This window comes from Mus pahari, chromosome X, assembly GCF_900095145.1.
Source record: "Mus pahari chromosome X, PAHARI_EIJ_v1.1, whole genome shotgun sequence".
Classification (NCBI taxonomy): Eukaryota; Metazoa; Chordata; class Mammalia; order Rodentia; family Muridae; genus Mus; species Mus pahari.
The window spans coordinates 558,121-581,858 of record NC_034613.1 but is presented as its reverse complement, the minus strand read 5'-3'; the positions used below and the strand labels follow the sequence as shown (position 1 = coordinate 581,858).

General features: G+C 42.8%; 1 protein-coding gene across 1 annotated transcript in view; it reads right to left on the bottom strand.

Annotated features, from left to right (window-relative positions):
* The window catches only part of Shroom4 (shroom family member 4), a 210,034-nt gene extending 195,377 nt beyond the window's left edge, over positions 1–14,657 (bottom strand). Inside the window, exon 1 of the mRNA XM_021187867.2 lies at positions 14,445–14,657. Coding sequence (XP_021043526.1) covers positions 14,445–14,561 — 117 coding nt within the window. The 5' untranslated portion in view covers positions 14,562–14,657. The remainder of the gene's footprint in view (positions 1–14,444) is intronic.
* Between the last annotated feature and the right edge of the window lie 9,081 nt (positions 14,658–23,738).

Here is a 23,738-nt window from a genome sequence, read left to right as displayed (position 1 = left end):
AGCAGAAGATGGCCTAGTCTGCCATCATTGGGAAGAGAGTCCCTTGGTCTTGCAGAAAATGCTAGGCCCCAGTACAGGGGAATGCCAGGGCCAGGAAGTGGGAGTGGGTGGGTTGGGGAGCAGGGCGGGGGGTATAGGGGGTTTTCAGAGAGGAAACTAGGAAAGGGGATAACATTTGAAATGTAAATGAAGAAAATATCTAATAAAAAATAAATCTAAAAAAAAGAACAGAGATGATACCATTCTCCCTGAAAACCTGGAATCTAGTACAAATAAAAAGTAAGTCTAGAGTCAGAGGGAAAACAGTCTGGAATACCCAGAAAAAGTAGTCTGGCCTTCATTCTACTGGCAGCAGAAAACGATCAAATAATTTCAAGAAGATGAAGATTGTCAAAGAGTGGAAAAGCATTTGAGGAGGCAAATATACTATTGTAGTATATTTATATTGTAGTATATTCTAGAAGAAGGCCCCTTCCTGCTAGTCTAGTTTTCTCAAGATCTTTCAAGGCTGCCTTTTCCCATCTGAGCTCACCATCTCAAAGCTCATTAACATGCCTCTCTTTTGAGTTGAGAGTGGTATCAATAATACTCTTTACTCAGATTAAGACTCCTAGATTTTTTTTGTCCTGAGGTTGGCTTTGTGAATTTGCAGGGCGGGGTGGGAGAAACTTGTGAAAACCTCCCAGTTTAGAGGACAGGAAGGATTCTGGGCTGTTTCTTCTTCTCCAGTAGTAACAGGTGACTTGGTTGCTAGAATCGCAGCCTCCCCTAAGCTGTGAACAGAACAGGAAGAAAAAGATGGAGTGAAGAGAAAGAGAAACAAGAAAGGGGAAAAGAAGATGCAGCATAGGGAAACTTGATTATCAGGGCCTGTCCCAGATCACCATCACTTACAGGCTTAAAGTAGAATTCAGCCTTAAATTAGGACTCCAACCTAGCATATGGGAGATAGAAGCACCTTACCTGGGTCTTTGCAGTGGAAATTAACTCTCTCTGGTTCTGCCCTTCATTCCTTTGGTTTTTATTAGGGGCTGGTAAGGGAAAGTCTGTAACTCAAACCCTATTGCAGCTGAACAGGGCTAAGAGCCAAAACCTTCCTTTAAGCAGATCCAGTATGTACAGAGCCTGAGCAGGTTTCAGAACACTGCACATTTCTCCAGCCAAGGGGCATGGTGAAAACTCGAAAATTACATATTGAGCCCTTTCCATGCAGAAGAGGAAAGGTACCCTCCCACCCCAGCTCACTCTGCAGAGCACTCAGCAAGCTAGCTCTTGTAAGAGCCTAGCATTCAAGCAAGCTTTGCCACAAAAAAAAAAAAAAAATGTCTCCCTGGCAGCTAGGTATTTGAATGGATTTCAAATATATAAATTACAAGTTATTTTACCTGGTCAGAGAAAGGAAGCAAATTAAAGAACCTACATGCCCATTAACCTTAGAGCAAATAGTGTTGTTTCAGCTACAGAGTTGGGACTGGGTTTAGACCTATTTCCATAGTACAAGCATCTTTACAACATTCTGAATTTAGTTTCATTCGGTGAAGAAAAGCAGATGATGTTGCTCAAGAGTAGCAATGAGCTAGAAAGTCGATTCATGAAGGGACAGGAAGCAGAAGATGTAGGATGGTCTTCAAATTGGCAGGTACATCAACACACAAATGGAATCATTTCTAAGGCGTTCTATTAAGTATACAGATAAAGATCATCAGTGCTATAGTTAATCACTCCAAACTTGTAAACGTTTCAATGATAAAATGTTTTTTTTTTCCAGCCAGATTTACAGCAAAAGAGGTTGTGAAATGAATCCCCATCTCCTCTTTATTTTAGGGGGGTAAAGATACCACCTAGGCAATGAAATCCCACACAGAAGTTGAATAATATTTTTAAAGATCATATTGAAGAACACTTACTATTCCGAAAACATAAACAATGCCATTCACAGATTAAGACTAGCTCATGCCAGGCAGAGAGGAGAATGCTTCTAACACTCAAAATCGAACAGAAACTTGAACCCTCTGTGGTTTGAGGTTTGCCCCACCAAGCCACCACATTTTCTTTTACATATACAGAAAAACAATTCTTAAACATCTTGGCAAAGTCAACCGATATATGTTAGAAGCCTCAATCCACTTGATCATGTCCATCTGAGGTTTGGAATTTTTTGTTTGTTTGCTTTTTTTCCCAGTATAGAACATTGAATGGTCTATTTCTATAAAAAGGAATTCCAGCGAGCAACACCTCTATGGCCTAGGCCTCCTGCAGATCAGAGATGATAACAAGACAAAGAGAGGAATGCTCATTAAACCACAAAGCATCCAGTTTCCAATGTCTTTAGGCATGGGATTCCCTGGCAATTAACTAATTTACAGAACAATCAATAGATTAGAAAATTGTGTGTTGACGATAGAGTTCCTAACAGAATGACTTGCTATTCCAATTTACCGAACCCCTAAATAAACAAATATAAACAAACCCCTTTCTCTTTGTCCCCATCTGCCTACCAGGCTCCCTAGCTTGATTGCCCCATAAACAGTATCAGAAGATCCAAAACTAAAATATAAACTGCTTCCCTTTTCCAATCCCCATCTTCTACATTTGAAATACAGGCATCACCTCCAATACCTATTAACTTCAGCTTCATTCTTTCAGTGGTATACGATATCACTAACCCCTGACAACATCTAACACACTGACAGCACATTGCCAGATTGTTTGAAACCCTCTCTTCCTATCTATTATTCACTTTAGGTCTCTCTTCAGGCAAGCAGTTGTGTGACTGGTAGGTACTACACTGGATGCCTGGTTTAAATACGTTAATTCTGTCTGCATCTTTAAGGCATTCATCCAACTAGAACAAACACTCTTCTACCACCCAAGATTACCTAAGTACCCCACAGGTCCAACTTCAATTTTTACTTTTCCCACAAAGCTTCCAACACTGATCCATGAAGAAATCTTATTAGATTTTATTCTATGGTTTCAGCACCCAACGCTTTTTGTTCCCTGGACATACAGTAAATAGTTATATCCAGGAAACAATACATAAATAAACCTCAATAAACTTGTCATCTTTTTGAGAATCCAAAGATCAGGTCTACTCTGGTGGTCATCTCTTGAATTCTGTAGTTCAGGGCTAGGCACTCTGCAAAGTGTTCAACAAATCTGTGTTGACTGATTGATCTGTAGACTGGTTGACTGGTTGATTGACTGATTGATTGATTGATTGATTGATTGAAGTCTTAATTGAGAGGTTTTAGGACAACCAAGCAAGGTTTAACACAGCCTTTAGCTCCAGCTATTTAGACATGAGGCAGAAATCATAAGTCTTGTCTTTCTATCTCTGGCAGTTACAGACATCACACTAAAACTGTTGTGTCATTTCATGCACATCTAGCAACCTCAAACATTTTATTGTTTAAGTTCAGAATTCTTTGACAAGAATTTTAGCTTAATAAGGATACCTAGGAAACATTCTGTCTCCTTCTTCAATCACACATACCTCTGGTATTTATATGAAGTAAAGGATAAAGGGAATCATCTCTAGTGGAACAACCATATAAGTTCATTTTATATTACTTTTGAGATTATAATACAATTATATTCCCCCTTCAACCCTTCCGTATACCACTCCCTGCTCTCAAATTCCTGGCTTCTTTTTTTGACTTCTTGTTCTTGGACCATACAAATTTGATAATTTTTATTTGAGAATTATAAAACCTAGACACAACAAGGAAAATGACTTGTTTAACAGACTCACGGATGAGGGGCAGCCATAAGACTAAGATTCTGATCTTCTGAAGGCTACAGATGGAGCTGTAGCTCAGAAAAGAACTGCTTTTGAAAAAAACAACAGGCCAGGGATGACTAGTTTGTAGATCAACTGACTGATCCCTTAGCATGCCCCAAGTCCTAGGTTCTATCCATAGCACTGCCAGAACACACACACACACAGAGGAAAAAATTTAAAACACAAACTTTCCTTTGACCCTAACCCCTGATGTACAATTATTGACAACATTACCAATTTCTTCATTAAATTTCACTTCTCATTCCTCTTCTTTCTCCCACCCAATTCTCCTTAATTTTTAAGATATGTAAGTGTGGCACTGGGAAAAAGAAAATGAGACTTGGAATAAGCCAGAAGTTTGAATGCCAGAGGTTTTAGCTCAGTGGTAGAGCTTTTCGTAGCATATACAAAGGCCTGAGTTCTATTCAGAACACTGAAAAAAAATCAAAATAAATGATTAAAATTAAAATAATACTGTGGTGGCGCTATGGACTGAAACTACACCTCACCTCTGCTTCCCAAATTAAGTTTCAATACCAGCTCTCCCACTTAGCATAGAATTTCAAATGTCACTTAACTTCTCTTGGGTCTCAATCCCTTCATTTGCATAACTGAGATCAATATCCGCCTCAAAGGCCTGCTATAAATATTGAAGGAGAACACATGCAGAATACCTGAAAGAAACATAATTGCCCCACAGCAGATTCTCAAGGTTTATAATCCCCCTCTTGTGTAGACTGACCGCCCTTTACATCCAGCAGATTGCTGAACTCCAGCCCAAACTACAGGTCGTCCACTCTGTAAATACCTGGAAGGATCCAGCTCCTCACCTGATCCCTGTTTCAGCCTATGGTCTTGACCTTTCTTAATTAACAATTTAAATTAAGGAAGCCCCAGAGTCACAGTCAATTTCTCCAAAGACCATGAGTCAGGTCTGACACACACTTGCTGCTCTGTAGTCAAAACATCAACACCCAGACTTTCAATTAGAGAGAGAGAGAGGCCATTAAAAGCTACTTGCCTGTGGAAGTTTGGGGAAGGGGGACTTTTACTTAAACACACACACAAATAGAAATGGAAAACAGTAAGACAGCCCAATAAAGACAAGGCTTTAGCTTGTCATAAGCAAAGATGAGGCTGTGGCCCTGAGCATCTAACCCTTTTCCTGAATGACTAGTCAAACCAGCTTTGCTTCTAGCTCCTACCTCCAACCCCCTCTTCTCAAAAGAAAGATCAGTTTCTGATAGACCATGAAAGGCAAGAACTATAGGAGAACCGTTCGAAACTTTCCTGCGGTGGGGGGAGGGGGGGAAGTTACAGGAAGAGAAAAACAAAACAGCTAGAAATCTGTTGGGTGGCAATTAGAATGAGAGCCAGAAGATACCTCAAAGAATCTGTTTTTCAGTGGGCTTAACCCTTGGTCCTGTCAAATGACTCCTGCCTCCCACATTCTTTGAGAGGTAACATTAAAAGACTTGAGTAAAAGTTAACAGACCATGCCGGTCTCTGAGAACACACCAGGGAATAGCCACTTCTGTAAAGATAGGAAGCGGGAGTGTAGAGAAAGGTGGTGTTCTGTAAGAGCTGCCTGCTGTCAGTCATCCTTCACACTGCCACAACCAGAACAAGAAAGGACACTCAAGCCCTTCCATAAAGTAGAGACTTACTCCCTGAAAGTTCTTACAAAAAAAAAAAAAAAAAGATGGCAAAGAGGTGAAAGGAACATGCCAAGATTACTCAGGAAATTGCTAAGCATTTCCAAGTAACGGAAGGTGACAAAAGACTTGTCCTTAACTCAAACAGGACAGAAAAAGATGAAGTGTGAGAAATCTTCCCTCTGTTTCTACTTTAATTTACTGAACGATTTCAAACTTACTGGCCTCAATTAGCCTCTCTCATCACCTACCAGAGCATGCCTGAGCCAAGACAGACAAAGCTGCTATAGCAAAGTAGAAGTACTCACTGTAACCAAAAGAAAATGGGTTTTTGGATAATAGCAGGCAGGGCAGCCAATGAACAAAGAAACAAAGAGCCAATGGCACTTGAGTGAGAGTCCAAGACGGAGGCCTTAAACAACCAGTGCTTTTGGGTGCAGGCTGGAAATCAAGGACTGGACATGAAATAAAGATAGACAGATAGAAGAAGGAAAAATGGGTGTCTTCCTCTGAGGAAGTCATCATTCTGTCCCAGGCACAGGCACAGACTTACACTGAAACAGGAGGGTGTGGAAGTGAAGAGCCATGGGAGGGGTTAGAAATGACTTTGAGAGCTCAAGTCATCTTGATCCTTGCCACTTCGGTGCCCCAGCAAGATGGCTCTGCCCAAATAAACATGCCAGTGTGGTGTGGAAGAAACAGATCATCTCTTGCAAAACTAATATACACGACAAATGTTTCCACTCGCCTATTTACACTGAAGGTGGCTAAGGGACATGAAGAGACAAAGTTTACTTCACCCTGGTCCTTGGTCGTTAGCTAGGAGAAATTGTATTCCAATTTACTCATCAACAACTTAATTAAAGAATGTCAGTAATAAATACTTTAGGGAGCACCAGAAAACAAAATATTTGGTTTTATAGATGCTAAGCGAAAGTGATCTCATTATCAACACACCCAGAATAAAACAGTTGAAAGATAACTTGCAGGTAAACCTACCAGTTTGGTATCCAGGAAAATATAACACACACCTGGTCCCAGTATTGAGGGTTTGAACACATTAAGCACTGATGGCAACAGAAACCCCAAAGCCGCCCAGATCTGTGTCCTAGAACTCTCTAGAGTACTTTTCCATCACTTATAGATAAACTGTTTTCTAAGAATACCTTGTGTAAGTAAGCATCTTGGAGCTCAGAATACCATTTCCTACAAATCAACATCACACAGTAAGGTTATGTTGAATAATGTCATTGTTCATACATTATGGATTAGCCTCTCTAGAATTGTTCTGAGTGAACCTAACAACCATTAATTGTCAAGTGTCAGCGTGGACATGTTCTCTAGACTTCAATTTCCCTTCCCTTAGAACCCTCAGACTCCAACAAGGAAAATTAAGCTCTGTTCCAATCTTCTCCCTTGTTTAGACTTTAGGAGTAAAGAAAAGCATTTCCCAGATCCAGTGAGAAGTGGGGAAACATGGGAAGATAGACTTTTAAAAGCCCGTGAATAGAGACCTCCAGCAGGAGTGAATTCTGTGGCTATTCCAACTCTAAAAAGAAGAACCCAGACCCTAGAAACCCAGAGTTGCAGGAACCGCTGTAATCAGTGTTATACATACATACACACATACACATGTATACCCCCCCACACACATAAATATATGTATGTGTGTGTGTGNGTGTGTGTGTGTGTGTGTGTGTGTGTGTGTGTGTGTTAAAGACTACTTACTATCACTTATGGCATATGGTTGGTATTTTCAATTTTGGAGTTGATTACTTTTCCTAGAAGAAAAGTTCAGAGAGGTAAAAAAAAATGGAATTTTGATTCTAGCAACATGTATTAAATACTACTTCCTACTCTGTTAACTTAACAATGTCTTTGTTTAGACATATACATTCCATAAAGGCAAGTCCTAAACCCTCTCTCATCTTCTCTTGAGTTGTTTTTCTTACAACTGCTCTGTGATAGGAGCAGGGGGAATTCCACATAAATAGTAGGAGATGAAAAGTGTCACTCAAATATGTCACTGGGGAGATGGCCCAGTAGAAAAAGTGTTGGTTGTGTAACCATAAGGAGCCAGGTTCAGATCCCCAGCACCAACAAAGAAGCCAGGTGTGCTGATGCATACCTACAGCCCAAGCACTGGGGTGGGGTCAGGCATAGGCAGATCCCAGACACTCAAAGGCCAAGTGGTCCAGGCAATGAAAGAGCTCCAGGTTCAGAGACCCTGTGTCAAAAAATATAGTGGAAGCCAGGTGTGGTGGCACACACCTTTAATCCAGCACTCGGGAGGCAAAGGCAGGCAGATTTCTGAGTTTGAGGCCAGCCTGGTCTACAAAGTGAGTTCTAGGACAGCCAGGGCTGTACAGAGAAACCCTGTCTCAAAAAACAAACAAACAACAACAACAACAACAAAAATAGTGGAAAGCAATAGGAAGACATACAACATCTGCCTCTGACCAACATACATATAAAAGTGTGGATGGGTGCTTGCATGCGCGCGCGCACACACACACACACCCACACACACTTCATCATATGACTTTCCTCAATGCTTACTTAAAGACCTTGGACAAGTATAGATTACCAATAGCACAGTACTTCCTTCAACTAATAGACATGGACACAGAACCTTCTTATGACACTGCTACCAAAAAAAAACAAAAAAACAAAAACAAAAACAAAAAAGCACATGAGTGTGTATGAGCATGCGCATAAACACATATACATCAGGAGCCTGACAAGGTCAAAAGAAGGGCAACAGATCTGGACCTGTTATATGGTTTTGATGCCGTGTGGATAATGGGAATCAAACCATGGTCATCTGCAAGAGCTATAAGTCCCTTTGATTGCTGAGCCAGCCCCCTTCAGATATATGTTTTTAAAAGAATGGTCTGTAGCTAGATACAATTCTCAGCACATAAAAAAGGTCTCACTGAATTTTCATAACTTTTTCCAGGAGATGGCTATATTGTGTATGGACTCCATAACTTAAGAGAGCCCCCAAGGAATAGGGATGTTTAGCTCAGGAGTAGAACACTTGTCTACTATGCAATCTCCTAGGTTTGATCTTGAGCACTAGAAATTTGAGGGGGGTGGGGGAAGAACAATGGACAAGATGCAGTGAATTCAGAGTGAAAGAAGTAACCTCAGATCTCATAGGCGTTGAGAAAGCACGGGGGAGAGAGAGGCTGAACTGCAGACCCCATAAGGAAAAGCTGAAGAAGCATGCCATTTTGTTCTAAAACAGAGGAAGCACCATTGTTCTCTGGGCTCCAAGACTGCATAGCAGGGCTTAGTCCCATGGATAAGAGGTAAAGAGAAATGTTTGCAATTCAGCATAGATAAACTTTCCACAGATTAAACCTGACAACAGCAACGTAGGCAGGCTTAAATATACGCATGATCCCCCATGACCAGTGAAGAACAGAATCAGAGGCTCTCCACAGCAGGTTCCTTAAATGATCTTAAACTAGGTGACTTCCGAAGACTCTGAAACTCTGTCTCTAGGTCCCTACCAGCAGTACAGCAACCCTGAGTTAAGCCTGCCCTTTGGCACAGGGGGCAGTGGGCACCGAGAGCACACCTTCCTGTAATCTCTGCTGTTCTCCATTAACTTCTCCCAGATGGGTCAGCACATTTTCCTCTGGTTTGGAAGAAGCCTAACCATAAACATAATCGTGTTCTCTCATGATAATTACCCCATAACTAGTAGTCTCTGTCCGAAACTGTCTTTTTCTCTTTAAAGAAATTCCTGGGGAGTGTTCTGGGAGAAGCAAGGGAGAAATGTTTTAACTGTTTAAAGAACAATGCTCAAGTGTCTTCCAGATGGAGTTAAAAGTATTGTCTTTGAGGTTCTGAAGAGGGAAAACCCTACAACAGGCATGAACCTTTTTCCTTCATGGAACAAACATGGTTATCAGCAGGGTACTAGGTATGTAAGATGGACCTAAAATGCTATGTATGCAAATTACTTATGCTTTGTGAGACATATCATACAGTCTTTTTTGTTCTACGCCCATCTTATACCCTTAGATAGATTCCTGTTCTATTCCTTTCTGGAAGAAGGCAGAAGCCATGAAACTGAAGAAGGTGTCTTTATGGATTCTAATGGGAAAGATCAGGGAGGGATCCATATAAGATCCATATAAGGGATCCATATAATCAGGCAGTATTCATCTCCTATCAACATACTCTGTAAAAATACCCTTGGAACTGCAGGCCCTTGACTTGGGCAGGGGCTGGGGCTGGGACTGAGGCTGGAGCTAGGTCTGACCTATAACACAGCTGGAAAGATTTGAAAGGTATATCATTGTTCACACAACCTCTGCATCTAACAAGAACTCAAAAGTCACAGCCAAATTTACTTCTAGTGACAAGAAAACATGAATCTAGCCAGGCGTGGTGGCGCACGCCTTTAATCCCAGCACTCGGGAGGCAGAGGCAGGCGGATTTCTGAGTTCGAGGCCAGCCTGATCTACAGAGTGAGTTCCAGGACAGCCAAGGCTACAAAGAGAAACCCTGTCTCAAAAAAACAAAAAAAAAAAAAAGAAAGAAAAGAAAAAAAAAACATGAATCTGATCATTCAGCCCAGGTTCAACTGCTCCTTTTTGTACATCCAGAACTAAGATCAGAGAGAGGGCACTGGAGCTGACAAAGAACTTAAAGGGCAGGCCGTGCCTTTCTATAAGGTCAAGGATAACAGAGAGTTTACCAAATCTCCTCACATCCTCTGTGATAATGAAGATGGGACAGGTATGCCTACTGGCACTTTGTAAATAGTGACATATCTAACAGGGCTAAAAATGACAGAGGGATATTTGTGTACATTCCATAGGCTTTTTCCTTTAGACTGTGCTCCTACTCCACCCTACTTTGTTAAAGAATAGCAACTAGCTCCCACTTGCCTCACTGTGCCAAATTGAGACACCTACCAAAAACAAGCCAGAAAAAAAAGTAAATATGTAGGTAAGCAGAGTCTTCCGGCCTGTGCTTTTTACCCTAGTTATCCCCATCCTTTCCCTGCATCCTGACCACTGGTCCCTGATCCTTTCTTTTCCATATGCTTAGTTAACTTTAAGGCACAATTTTAAGAACTAGACATGAGCTGAGCAGTGGTGGTGCACGCCTTTAATCCCAGCACTTGGCAGGCAGAAGCAGGTGGATTTCTGAGTTCGAGGCCAGCCTGGTCTACAGAGCAAGTTCCAGAACAGCCGGGACTACACAGAGAAACCCTTGTCTTGAAAAACCAAAAAAAAAAAGGAAAAAAAAAAAGAAAAGAAAAGAAAAGAAAAGAAAAGAAAAGAAAAGAACTAGACATTAACACAGGGACCTTAGGCTGCAGTTCCGTTTTTCCATCCTTCTATCTCTTCCATGCCCCCATACCCACAAACACTGCTTGAATCTCTGAGGCCTCCAAGAGGTCCTATATGATACAAATTCATTGGTGCCAGAACTTTGCAAAAGTTCACTTATCCCCTACCCGCAAAGAATCATTTTATTCAGGGATTCAACTCCATGAACGACTGTCAGTCCTGTGGACAAGGACACTACACTAAGACATCTGATTTGAAGAAAATCCCCATTTCACTCAGACAATACCTGCCCTGGTCTAGTATGGAAAGCTAGCCAAAGAAACAAATAATTTAACATCGTGGGACCACCCCGTCATGGTCATCTTCTCTCATATATCATTACTTCCATAGTACTACCATAACATATGGAAAAATCACAAGCTATTCCCTAAAACTTGTGATAACCAACAGGATGAACTTTAACATATTGTTCCTTTTTGCCACTTGATCATCAACACATAGCTCTCCAACTCTGGATAAATCAGGCCGCTGAACTCTACACATCCGGGAAACCTTATTAGCTAGTTCCACTGACGATTTTCCCAACCTGACCATTTCCTGGTCTTCAAGGTCTGTCCATGACAAATGAAAAGTTAGCTTTCCTCTTTCACGCCTTCTCCTCCTATTGTTCACCTTTTCTCAAATGCCTCCATCTCCCTGTCTATACCTTTCCCAAGCAGGTATACAGCACATCGACCTGAACTCAAACTACCTTTGTATTTCCCATTCTGGGCAAAGGAGGTTTGCTGCCATTTTGCATCATGACTCTTGGCTAGTCTCTCTTTCACAAGCCTAAGTTACTCAGTTACCAAAACAGCCCAGACTTCATTAGTGCACACCTAAAACACAGTGGCCCCGGATGACTTCTTGGCAGGGAAAGTTAGAGGCTGAGCAGACTAGAGATGGCCCTCAAAGTTATTAGTCAATGTTCCCTCAAAGCCTGTGGTACTACCGGAAGAATCAAGATACTCTCTAGGCCACAGAAAATAAAGAGGCTGAAAGCCCGCCCTTGATTCACTTCACAACAGACTGAAGCAAGCCACTAAATGCACCAGAGTCAGTTTCTCTATCAGCTTCTCTGTAACCGTCCCTGACTGTCTGTGGTCTCCCACAGTGTGGCTGGGATAGGGTGACAGAATAAGGGGTGAGAAGCACACTGTGCACACAGTAGCATAGGATGCAAATGAAACAGCCATCTTCCCTCCTCACTATATAGCAGCTCTGGAGAATGTCAGGCTTATAGCAATGGATTCACTACCAAACCATCATAGTACCATTTAAAGACTGCCCACTTCAAATTCATTTTAGATCTAGGGATGTCAAGGCCCAGGAAAGACAAGGGATATTCGCAGGATTCCAGACAAAAAGAACGACAAGAGTTAGACTCCAGAGATATAGAGGGTTATTTGTTTGCTTTTCATTTACCAATTCAATTTCTAGTCCATTCCCACCATTGGATACAAACTTGAAAACCTACGGGAGGGGAGGAAGCTATATTGTTCCGAAGCATAAAAAGAAACACACTAAGGTAGAAAAATGAAATATGCCAAATAGTATTTTGTCAAGCATTACACTAAAAAATAAAATAAAATACCTTTATGTGATGTCCTGGCCAACCCAGTTATACCTGGCGTTTACTCCTGCATATCCATGTATGCAATAATAAACCTTCATATAATAGGGGCAGAGTGTATATTCAGCAGAAAGGGACTCATTAAAAAGCACCCTACCTTTGCACACACGAGACACTTCCTTAGCACTGTGGCCAAGAAAACCCTCAGATATCCTCAAATAATCCCCCAGCCAGACCACAAGTTGCTGGCTGCCTGAAACTTAGTGACACCCCCTGCTATGCTCCTATGGGCACACAAAATAATTCAGGACCGCAGCATCAAGCACTCTGAGAGGTGCCTGGCAAGTTAGGTCAGCCTGGACAAAGCCGGAAGGAGTGACCTCTCCAGGGTCTGGGGACATTCTGTGGGCCACCTGAGGAGGAAAAGAAAGCTGGTGGGGGTGGGGTGGCGGTGGGGGTGGGGTGCGGCTGCCAGACAGGACTGCATATTGTGACCTTGGTGGAAAGACAGGGAGTTTGATTAGTAGAAATTCTTCAGAGCTAAGAATCCCCTCCCCAGAGGGGCAGTTTAATAGGGTGTTGTCATTGTTTGTTTGTTTGTTGTGTTTGTTGAAAAAAGTGGTTTGCTCCAGAGAATATCACAGGAAGGGTGTGAAAGGGCAGGATGTGAGGGTAGATCACAAAACCATCTCTCTCAATCTGGTTATACTGGTTGAAGATAGCCTGGTTTGGGGAGGTCAAAGCTTCTCTTCAAGGTCCCTGCCAATCCCCTCAAAATGTTGTTGCCTCAATACACCTCAGACAGACAGAGCTGACTGTCTCACACATGAGCAACACGTTGTTGCCCCCAACACCTTAAAGACACACAAGTTAGCTAGCAAGCCATTCCAATGCATGGAGAAAGTAGCATAGATTGTTATGCGGTGGGGGGTGGGGTAGGGGAGGGGAGTAACTTTCAGAGTTCAGCTGCTATGTTAACACGGGAAACAAAAAGAACCCCTATAGCTACATTTGTTACTTTAAAAAGCTCGATCGTTCCAACACCCCCCCCCCGCCAGAATCTCCACGTACAATCTCAACTGCTTTCCCCATGCATTGGAATGGCTCGCTAGCGAACTGAGTTTGTAAGAGAAACAAGAAAAGTGGGTTAAAGTTCATGAAGTCCCTCCACCTGGCAATCTTGTGCTCCAAGGTGAGCAGCCCTACAAGCCACTCTTCCCAGTAACATCTCCAACTGTCCCCCCATCCTCCACCTTCACGCTCCCTGGAGAAGCCTGGGTTTGAGGTTCCAGAACTCTTGGGAGTGCTTCTCTCCCCTGGCCTCGAGCTGCAACTTGGTTCCAGCTGATCACAGGCTCTTAAATCAAAGCAACCCTAGTGGCCGCTTCAGCACAGCTGTGCTCCATGGCACAAAAGTTCCCTCCACACTTCGCAGCGTGCAAGAAATCTCGCTGGCGCGGGGCACGACTCGGGAGGGAGGGAAAAGGCCGAGGGGGAACCGGCAGCAGCAACGCCCCAGCTCTGAACCCGAGTGTACGCGTCCGGCAGTGGGAAGAGAGGCTGCGGAAAGCCCAGCGATGCTTCATCAGTAGCTCCGCGCCAGACCCCAGCCCAGCAACCTGCCTCAGGCGGGACAGCCAGAGGGAAAGCGGGGAGAGCCCGCCCGGAGCGCCCCCGCCCGTGCCCTCAGCCCCTCACTGTCCTGCCCGGCTCAGGGGCCTCCAAAGCAAGGAGAACCCCCAGCAGCCGCCATTTCCTGCAGCCCACACGGAGGTGAGTGGCCGCCTCGCCATGGGGGTTGGGGGGGTTGGAGAGCGAGGCTGCCCCGGTGCCCCGGGAGTGTGACTGCACGCAAAGCTCCGGCGGGGGCCGGGCGCCTCGGCTCCCCATCCTCCAGCCGCACACTTGGCTGCAGTCCGCTCCGGCCGCAGGACGCCCCCCTCCGTGTGGCTGCAGCCCCTCGGGCTCCGGCCGGCCAAGTCGCCAAGTGGGGCTGAGGCCCGCACCCCGCGCACTCTGCGCACCCGCTAGCCCATTCAAAAGTTGGACGCCGTGAGGAGCGAGCCACCGCTCCTTACCTTCGACACCGTGAGCGGCTCGCAGTGCTCCAAGCCCCCCTTCAGGGTGAAGCCCCAGGGCGCCCCCCCTTGCAGCTGCACCGGGACGTACTGGAAGGACCCCGGCCGGCTCTCCATCCTCGGCTCGGCTGGGCAGGCGCCGCCGGGCTCCTTTTCCGCGGGGGCTACGGAGCCTCCGCCCCCAGCAGCTCAGCCACCATCGTCCTGCGCCGCGCCGCCCCGCTCCGCCTACTCTCCCGGCTGGAGACGCTCAGGCAGCTAGTGAGCTCTAGGAGGAAATGACACGGAGCTGGAGAGAGGGGGGAGAGGGAGGGGGAAGGAGAAGGGGGAAAAAAGAAAAGAAGGAAAGAGAGGCGGAGGGATGGTGCTTAATGGACAAGAAAACGGAGCAATGGGGAGGGGCGGGCACTGCGACCTCGCCTATAGGATCGCTGAGGAGTGGGAGCAAGGCGAGGCCTCACATCAATTGTTACATTGTTTCATTCAAGTAGGCCCCCTCTTTGGTCCTCCTCTTTACTGCGGAGCTACCCGCCCCTCCTTCAGCCCGAGCGAAGCGAGGTGTAAGTCAGTGTACATGGGCCCTCGTGGCTGAGTGCACTTTTCTGACTAGAGCCTTCATGTCTCCCGGACTGCCTTTTTCTTCTGAGGGTGCTGAGACCCAAGTCCAGAGGGGTGGGGGGAGGGGTGCTTACGAGGCTGCTAACCTGTAGACCTCGCCTACAGGGGTGAAAAGTGATATACACCCAGGACCAGCAAACACAGTGGGGCTGTGCATGTAGACTGCTTCCTGTACACACTAGTTATGTGGAGTCATAAACATTGCCTAGGAACATAGTTTAAATAAAGGAGAAGTGAGGATGTCCCCGGCCCAGGCTCGGCCACAAGCTAGCTCTACTGGTGTCTATGGGAGTACTGAGTGTCTGTGTTCCAGTCGCCTGGGAGTCCTGACATTGCCTTGCACTTGCTGCATGGAGATGGCCAACCCAGGGATTTACAAAGTTAGCACAAGCAGAAAACAAAGATACGCGAAAGAACATCCGTTGATAAGCTGGCCAATTAATAATATGTCCTTTTGGATGAATCTGCTTATACATGGGGTCTGAAGCCTATCCAATCCTCTGTTCTTGGTTGAGCCTATTTCTCTGGGTTTTAGAATAGGCCTAACAGCTACAGAAACAGCCTTTAAGAGATGCATGGTTTACTTCATCATATGCTGAGTTCTCAGCCTTGACCTAAGCAGTTTATCTCCCCTCTCAGGAGGTGTTTTCTCTGCAGCCACAAGTGGGAAGTGACTCTTTAAAGGGCTTCACACTAGCAGGGAAAGTGTTGACAAGCCAAGGCTGAGTCAACAGGACATTCTTACTGTGTCTTGCTTTTGAGTGTCCTTTCCCATGCCCATGTACTTTTTTTCTTCATGACAGCTAACACTATCTGGTCCCTTCCTTCCATGGAAAGCTTTCCACAGTTCAGATGATCACTCTCTGCTCCCACTTCCTCACGGGCTCTTAAGCATCCTGCTGCCTGTCCTATGCCCCAGCATGCTAAGGAATTTTCTCATAATGGTCATTTGGATGTTTATAATCTGCCATACATCCTTAGAGATGACCCTACTTAAGAAACCACAATCAAACATTTACACAAACCTAAGAAAAACCACGATCATGTTACTAGACATCAGAAAATGCCATCTCAACTTGCTGATTCCTTTTTTGAATTTATTTTTGGCACTAAGGATAGAACTTAGGGCCTTGTTCATGACAAGCAAGTGTTCTATCTTGAGAAATATCCCCTCACCCCTCATTTGGGATTAAAGTTTTTATACTAGAGATTAAAATATCTTGATGTGTGTGTGTGTGTGTGTGTTTGTGTGTGCATGAGTGCAGTGCTAAGTAGTGAAACCAGTACCTCTTAAGAATGCTAGACAGTCAGGCTGGAGAGATGCCTCAGTGGTTAAGAGCACTAACTGCTCTTCCAGAGGTCCTGAGTTCAATTCCCAGCAACCACATGGTGGCTTACAACCATCTGTAATGGGATCCAATGCCCTTTTCTGGTCTGTCTGAAGATAACGACAATGTACTCACACACATAAAGTAAATAAATAAACAAACAAATAAGTAAATCTTTTTTAAAAAAAAAGAATGCTAGACAGTCACTCTTATCACTGAATTACATCCCCAGCCCTAACTTGTTGGTTTTTAAGTCGTGTGTCGACTGAAGCTGTAATGTATTTTGCCCTATCTCACTTTGAAACTGAGCAACAGTTCTGATTGTAACTTAGTGCAACTCAGCAGTTAGCACTGAGTTAACAATCTGTAAAGTTCAGTTTGCAGTATGTATGATCGCTACCCGAGGTCTATCAGGATTTGGGTGTCTAAGACCTGAAGGTATCTGTGAGCAGGAGACATACATACTTCTGAGCCCTGGCCTTGTCACTAATTAGAAAGGTGGCCTTGAACAAATCACTGAGCTAAGCCTTTGCCGTTGTCTTATTTTCTTCATCTGTAAATTTTTGCTAACAAGCTCTGACTTTCCTGCCTCTGAGACCTATTGAGAGACTAAGATGAAAAAATACATATGAAAACACTTTAGGAAAGAAAAAAGTAAAACTCCTCTTGACCTTAATATGAAACAAGGCACTAAGCTAGCCTTGAACCAGACCATGTGCCTTCCAAGCCATTCTCCACAGGGCTGGTGAGTTCTTCGTCTTTTCCTTTTCAACATTAAAGGGGGAAATGAATTACTTCATTCTTTGCATAAATAACACAGAAATAGTAGACATCTTGTACATATAATGGAGATATCATCTTTCAGCCTTGCTGAAAAAAATTGCTCCTTCCTTTTTACCCTTTCAAAAAAAGACTCTCACTGTATAGGAGAGGGCTGAACTTGAGCTCATAGTTCTTTAGTACTGGAAAAACAAGTATGTACCACCATGTCTGACAGGAGAAAACTGAACTCTAAGATGGTTATGCCATTAGCTAGCAATGTGGTATTAACCAAGTCAGCTTTCTTTTCTGTAAAATTGTAAGGGTTGAGCTACTTAATTTCTCGGCTCACTCTGTAACTTACAAACATGCATCCATACACATCCACGTTCACCTGTGAGCAAAGCCGTGATGATAGAAAGGAATCAGATAAGAATACAGCAATAGAGAACAGTCATCACGTATTCTTGCACACACGCTGGAAGAACACAGATGATGAATTCACTCAATGTTAAATTGCCTATGGACAAAAAAAGTGGAAACTCTAATATGTGGGGTAGACACAGAGAAGTGATGAGTGGTAATCATATATTTGGCTTGTAATTAAAGTGACTTGGAATAGATAATCTCGCCCAGAGAAATCAAAATTTAAAAAAAGGATGTATGTGGAATCCTATATTATGCTAATAATTAAAAATATTATGCTAGGGGTAGCAGACATGGTTCATAGCTAAGACTGCTGGCCACGCTTGCAGAGGATCCAAGTTTGTTTCCCAGCACCCATCTCTGGCAGCTCAAAACTATTTGTAACTCGACCTCCAGGGAGATCCCAAATCTCCGGCCATCGTGGCCACCTGCAGTTACATGCACACACATAATCTTATCTTAAAAATAATAAAATATTTATGGTATTATGATAATATTTAAAAGTTGAGAAGGAGCCAGGCATGGTGGTGCATGCCTTTAATCCCAGCACTCGGGAGGCAGAGGCAGGCGGATTTCTGAGTTCGAGGCCAGCCTGGTCTACAAAGTGAGTTCCAGGACAGCCAGAGCTATACAGAGAAATCCTGTCTCCAAAAAGAAAAAAAAAGTGGAGAAGGATAACAAATGGAACAGATGGAAGAGACCAGGCTAGGTGTTTCTATCTCCTTTTACCTGCACAAACCTGTTCAGGATCAAGTTTGACAGCATTCCAGCGTGGAGGGTGGGAGGAGGGCAAGCCTCTTCCCCTAACTGAGGATCTATTAACTGGTAATGGCTACCAGGGGAAGTAGAGTCAGTTTCCTCTAAGGAGATGGCCCACTGGCAAGCTAACCATGCTCCAGTGGATAGCCCACACCCATGAGTATGTGGACAGCACAAATTGAATGTAATGGGTTGTGAAAGAAGACAAAATTGAGTTGGAAATGTATCCCCTAGGGATTAGGGGAAGGTGGGAATGGAATGCTCAAAATGCATCATAGGGTTTACTAATTTAAACATATAATAATTGTTTTATTATTATAAAAAGTATATATACATATATATCCTCTTTTACTCTTCAGTTTATCTTTGGAGAAGGAAGAAGACTAAAATAGTGTTCCTGTAAACTACTTAAAAACTTCCAAGCACCGGTCTCTAGTTTCCTTCTGAACCACGGATTTTCAAGAGCCTAAAGTGACCTAAAGTACTTTCTAACTCAAACCTACATAGAGAGCTGGAGGTGTGCCTCAGTAGTGATAGAGTGCTAGGCATCATGTGAGGGCCTGGGTTCCACTGGATAAAGTCAAAGGTGGGGGAGGGGGAGGAAGATAGGGAAAGAGGTTAGAGAAGCTCCCTGGGATAATGGTGTTAGTCATCTGTATATTGTAATTTTCTCTTTTGCAATGGAAGGGGTAATCAGTGCCTTCCATTTCGCTCTCATAGTGTTTCCATTGGGCAGGACTTTGGATGAACACAATTTGTGTTTTTTCTCCTTTCATGCAAAAGGGGTATTTATACATACACATAGCCTAATAGAACTATTAAGAAACTAATAATGACAACCTTTCTGTTCCCTGTTTTCCTAAACACATTTTAACAGTTATAAATTGATATTTTTATCTTTTCCCTCTGTCTATCAAATGGTTCTTAACTTGGGAGTAGAAGGAAAAGAATTTTATATTCACTACTTCCCCCTCCAAATATATCTACCCAACCCTTAGCTATACATTCTGGATGTCTGTATTCTACATGACAATTCTGTATTATCTTCTGAGCTTCTGTATGTATCTGTTTCTGAATGTACCTCCAATTGCTTATGTTCATAGATCTATGTAACAGGGATTCTGAGTAGCCCAGCATCCATGTGGTTTTAAAGGGATTGAGCTAGGCATGTGTATTGAAATATCCCTTGAAGTTAGATGCAAGGATAATTTTAAATTTCATCACATCCTTGAGAAAAAAAATATGCCAGAATAATTACTATTTGATAGATGAAACCGAAGATAGAGTAGGTTCACTGCCTTCTTAATTATCTCCAAAATACTACAGCAAAATTTGTAGTGTTTATGGCCACACATGTTTCTTAGGCAAAGGAGGACATGCGGATGGCTTTTTTTCCTTTCCTTTCCTTTCCTTTCCTTTCCTTTCCTTTCCTTTCCTTTCCTTTCCTTTCCTTTCCTTTCCTTTCCTTTCCTTTTCTTTCTTTCTTTCTTTTTTTTTTAGCAAAATGAATCTTATCAAAAATAAAACCAAAAGGTGTTTTGTAAGTGGTTCTTTTAGTTCTGGAACTAGAACCAGGGCCTCATGCCTACTAAGGAAGTATTCTACCACTGCACTAAACCCCCAGCCCAAAAGATTTTCATCTTCAGTTATACTAGTAATATTTACTACACTTGTAGTGCACTTGGATTTTAGGGCCTTTTCGATCTTTCTTCATTTACCTTAGCCTGACTCTCCTGGCTGTTTCTCATGGAAAGAGATCTAAGGCCATGATAATTATCAGTGGGAAGGAAAGAAAATAGTTTGACATTGCAGATATTATTCTTATGCAGGTTATAAAAACAGCAAGCTCCTCCTTTTCAATTATTTGTTAGCTAGGAATGTAAGGCAGTTGGGGGTGGGAAGTATAGCAAAGGACAACTCTAAGTAGACTATCCTACTAAAGAGTGTTTATCTAATTCCTAGGGAATTTTGCCTAGGGCTAGAGAAAGATGTATGGCTGAGATTTGTTACCTCTTAATTAAACTAATTCTGTATACTAATTTAACATTAGTATACAAAATGTTATAGCCTAGACACCATTTTAGTTAATAAATCCTTGTTAGAATGTAACTGCTAAAGATATATGGCCTCTATGTTTCTTTGGATAATGTTGTAAAGAGTACTTCCATTGTGTAAGTGTGGCTGTTAGATCGTGCCATTCTTTTATACATGGAAAACAACAATGCTACCTGGCTGAAGAGTTGTTGCTTGGTATTGAGTTTAAAAGTATAGATTCTGAGTCTCTCCCTCTTAAGCTGAGCAATCTGTTCTCTCTCTCTCTCTCTCTCTCTCTCTCTCTCTCTCTCTCTCTCTCTCTCTCTCTCTNTGTGTGTGTGTGTGTGTGTGTGTGTGTCTGTCTGTCTGTCTGTCTGTCTGTCTGTCTGTGTCTCTCGTATTGACTTGCATGTGTTCTAAGCGTGCTAGGATCATCTCAGTTTGAATTTGGGGAATTCAGGCACATAGTCCTGGTTTAGCTAAGCTCTGAAGAAGGTTCACCTTTGCTCTAGAGCAGCTTCGGCCAGTGCCTGACTCCTTCCTCATACCAAGGATGTCAAAGTTACATGAACTGTTCAGATCTGATACGTAGGCTGGAAGGCTAGCTCTTCTTGGTACTCAGCTCACAGGCCAGCTTTTGCTTGATGCTGAGTGTTCACCTATCTGTTCTGTTCCTCAAATTCTGTTTTCAGGGAGTCATTATTCAGTCGTTCATAAAATAAAATCCAAGTGCATGCTAACCTTTTTTCTCTTGATTCCTCCAGATATGGAAAGAAAACAAAAATCACACATGTGCCAAAAGTCAGCACTTTTCAAAAAAATTTCCATCATTTTGCCTTGCTATAGGGGCACAGAAGGTAGAACAACTCATCAGGCATGCAAACAATTAAGCCCCTAGTGTGCTTTGGGTGAAGCTCTGGAAAGGTGCAGAACTGACAGCCAAAAGAACACACACACACACACACACACACACACACACACCCCACATACACACAGATGCATGTACTTCCACCAACAATTAGTAACAGGAGCCTTGTTCAGTGATAAATGATTCCAGTCTTGGCTAGCTTGGAAGGCGGAGGACCATGTGAGGCCAGAAGTTTGAAGCCATCTTGGGTGACATTATTTGATCCTGCCTCAAATTAAGTAAATATATACATTAAAATCATAATAAAGAAGTGAAAACTTAGACATAGGTGATGTAAATTGTAGACAGATATGTGGGTAAAGGATGGGAAGCATATGTATTTGTTCCACACATCATTATCTACCAAGTAGATATAGAAACACTCTCTTCTTAGTGGTTACTTATTTTGCTCTAAGTAGAAATAAATCTACTTATGAAATATTTACTTGAAGAAAGTATTCTAATTCACTTTTTAGCTTTTCAAGACAGGGTTTCTCTGTGTAGCCCTAGCTGTCCTGGAACTCACTCTGTGACCAGGCTGGGCTTGAACTCAGAAATCTACCTGCTTCTGACTCCCAAGTGCTGAGATTAAAGACGTACGCCACCACCACTTGACAAAATAATTATTCTCTTATCCCAAATTCATAATGACTTAACCCAACAAGGAAAGAATAAACAGTTGCTTTGTCTAGGCATGATTAGGTAGGTTTCTAGAAAGGATTCTAGGTTTTGGTTTTTGTTTTCAAATATTTCTTTTGGAGGTATGTGACCACGTGCCTAGGTGTGTTCACATGCAGTATTCAGCCTTATAGATGCGGGAAGAAACCTACACATGAGATTTAAAGTCTGAGGATACCTAGTCATTTTTCTGAGAACCTGACACCTCAAGTTACTAAAGATAAAGGTCCTTGAATCCTCAAATGGTTGTCAGGAATCTTGGAACAGTTTCTTGATGCTCACAAGAATATAGGACACTTCTAGTGTGTTTCTTTTTGTTGATTTAGATTAAACTTCAAAAACCTAAACAGCATCCATACAATCATCAGACACAACCATTTCTAGTCCTACATTGATTCTCAAATCCATCCATGTCTCTCCACGCCCACTATCATGTCAGCATCGTCTGCAGTGCTTCCCAGCTGCTTCTGAATCCATTCTCTACTCTGCAGCAGAGTTACTCCTTATAAAATACAACCAAAGCTGGGCGTGGTGGCGCATGCCTTTGATTCCAGCACTCGAGAAGCAGAGGCAGGCAGATTTCTGAGTTCGAGGCCAGCCTGGTCTACAAAGTGAGTTCCAGGACAGACAAGGCTATACAGAGAAACCCTGTCTCGATAAAACAAATAAATAAATTATTAAATTAAATTAAATTAAATACAACCAAGCACAAACAATATGTCACTTCCTGTGAGATTTCTCTAATGGGTCCCTTCTGCTTAAGAGTAAATGGTAATCCCTTTTAGTCTTTTCTTTATATGGATCCTTCCTGTGTAGTATTTATCCTCCATGACCCCCCCCCACCCCCCAGTTCTTTGCCAATCTCCTACTTCCATGCTTGGGTTTACAGAAACACCAAATTATGAGCACTTGGGTAGTCCTGTAAAACCAACTTCTTTACATGTGCCTCCATGCCTTTTTATTAGTGGTGCTGGGGACATAACTTCAAGTCAAAACAAAGTTCATAGAGAAGAAATTATTATCAATATCCAGAAGCAACCACCAGCCACTCTTGATGTTTCTATTGTCCCATTTCAAATTCACTGTGGCCCTGCTCCTATTTTATTTTATGTGTCCCCTCCCCTGGGATGCCTGTTCCCTGTGGGTGAAAGGTAAGCTACCCAGGATCTAACATAGGATCTGCTCACAGTTGTTGCTCAATCATCACCGAACACATGACCACCAGTCCAGGGATACCAAACACAATTTTACTTATATGAGAAGAAAAGTTTGGGGTAGTCTGTTGATACATTTTTTAAATCATGGAATAGGTGAAGATTGCCCCACCCCAGAGTAGGCAGGAAAGAGGAAAGAAGCTCCTCTAGTGAGCCAGAATCCTAAAGTAATCCTGAAATAGTTTCTGCTTATAGAGCTGTCTCAATTGACTCTACTTACTGATATATGGTACTACAGAACTAATAGCCAGAGGAGGATGGAAACGTTTGGCTGGGTTGTACATAGGGCATGTAAGAAATAGTTGGTGTAATCTTTAAAAATTAGTTCTGCGGTTCAATTATTTGCTGTTTCTGTTTCCTCCCCCTCCTTGAAGTACCCTTTCCTTTGTTTAACTTTTAAACTTCTTTGTTGTTTTTTTTCCAAAACAAGAGTTTCTCTGTGTAGCCTTGGCCCTATATAGACCAGGTTGACCTTGAACTCAGAGAGTGCTGGCATTAAATATGTTGTATTATCATGCCTGGCCTAAAATTGTAATACTTACTTCAGACCTCATTATTTTGAGGATTTCTT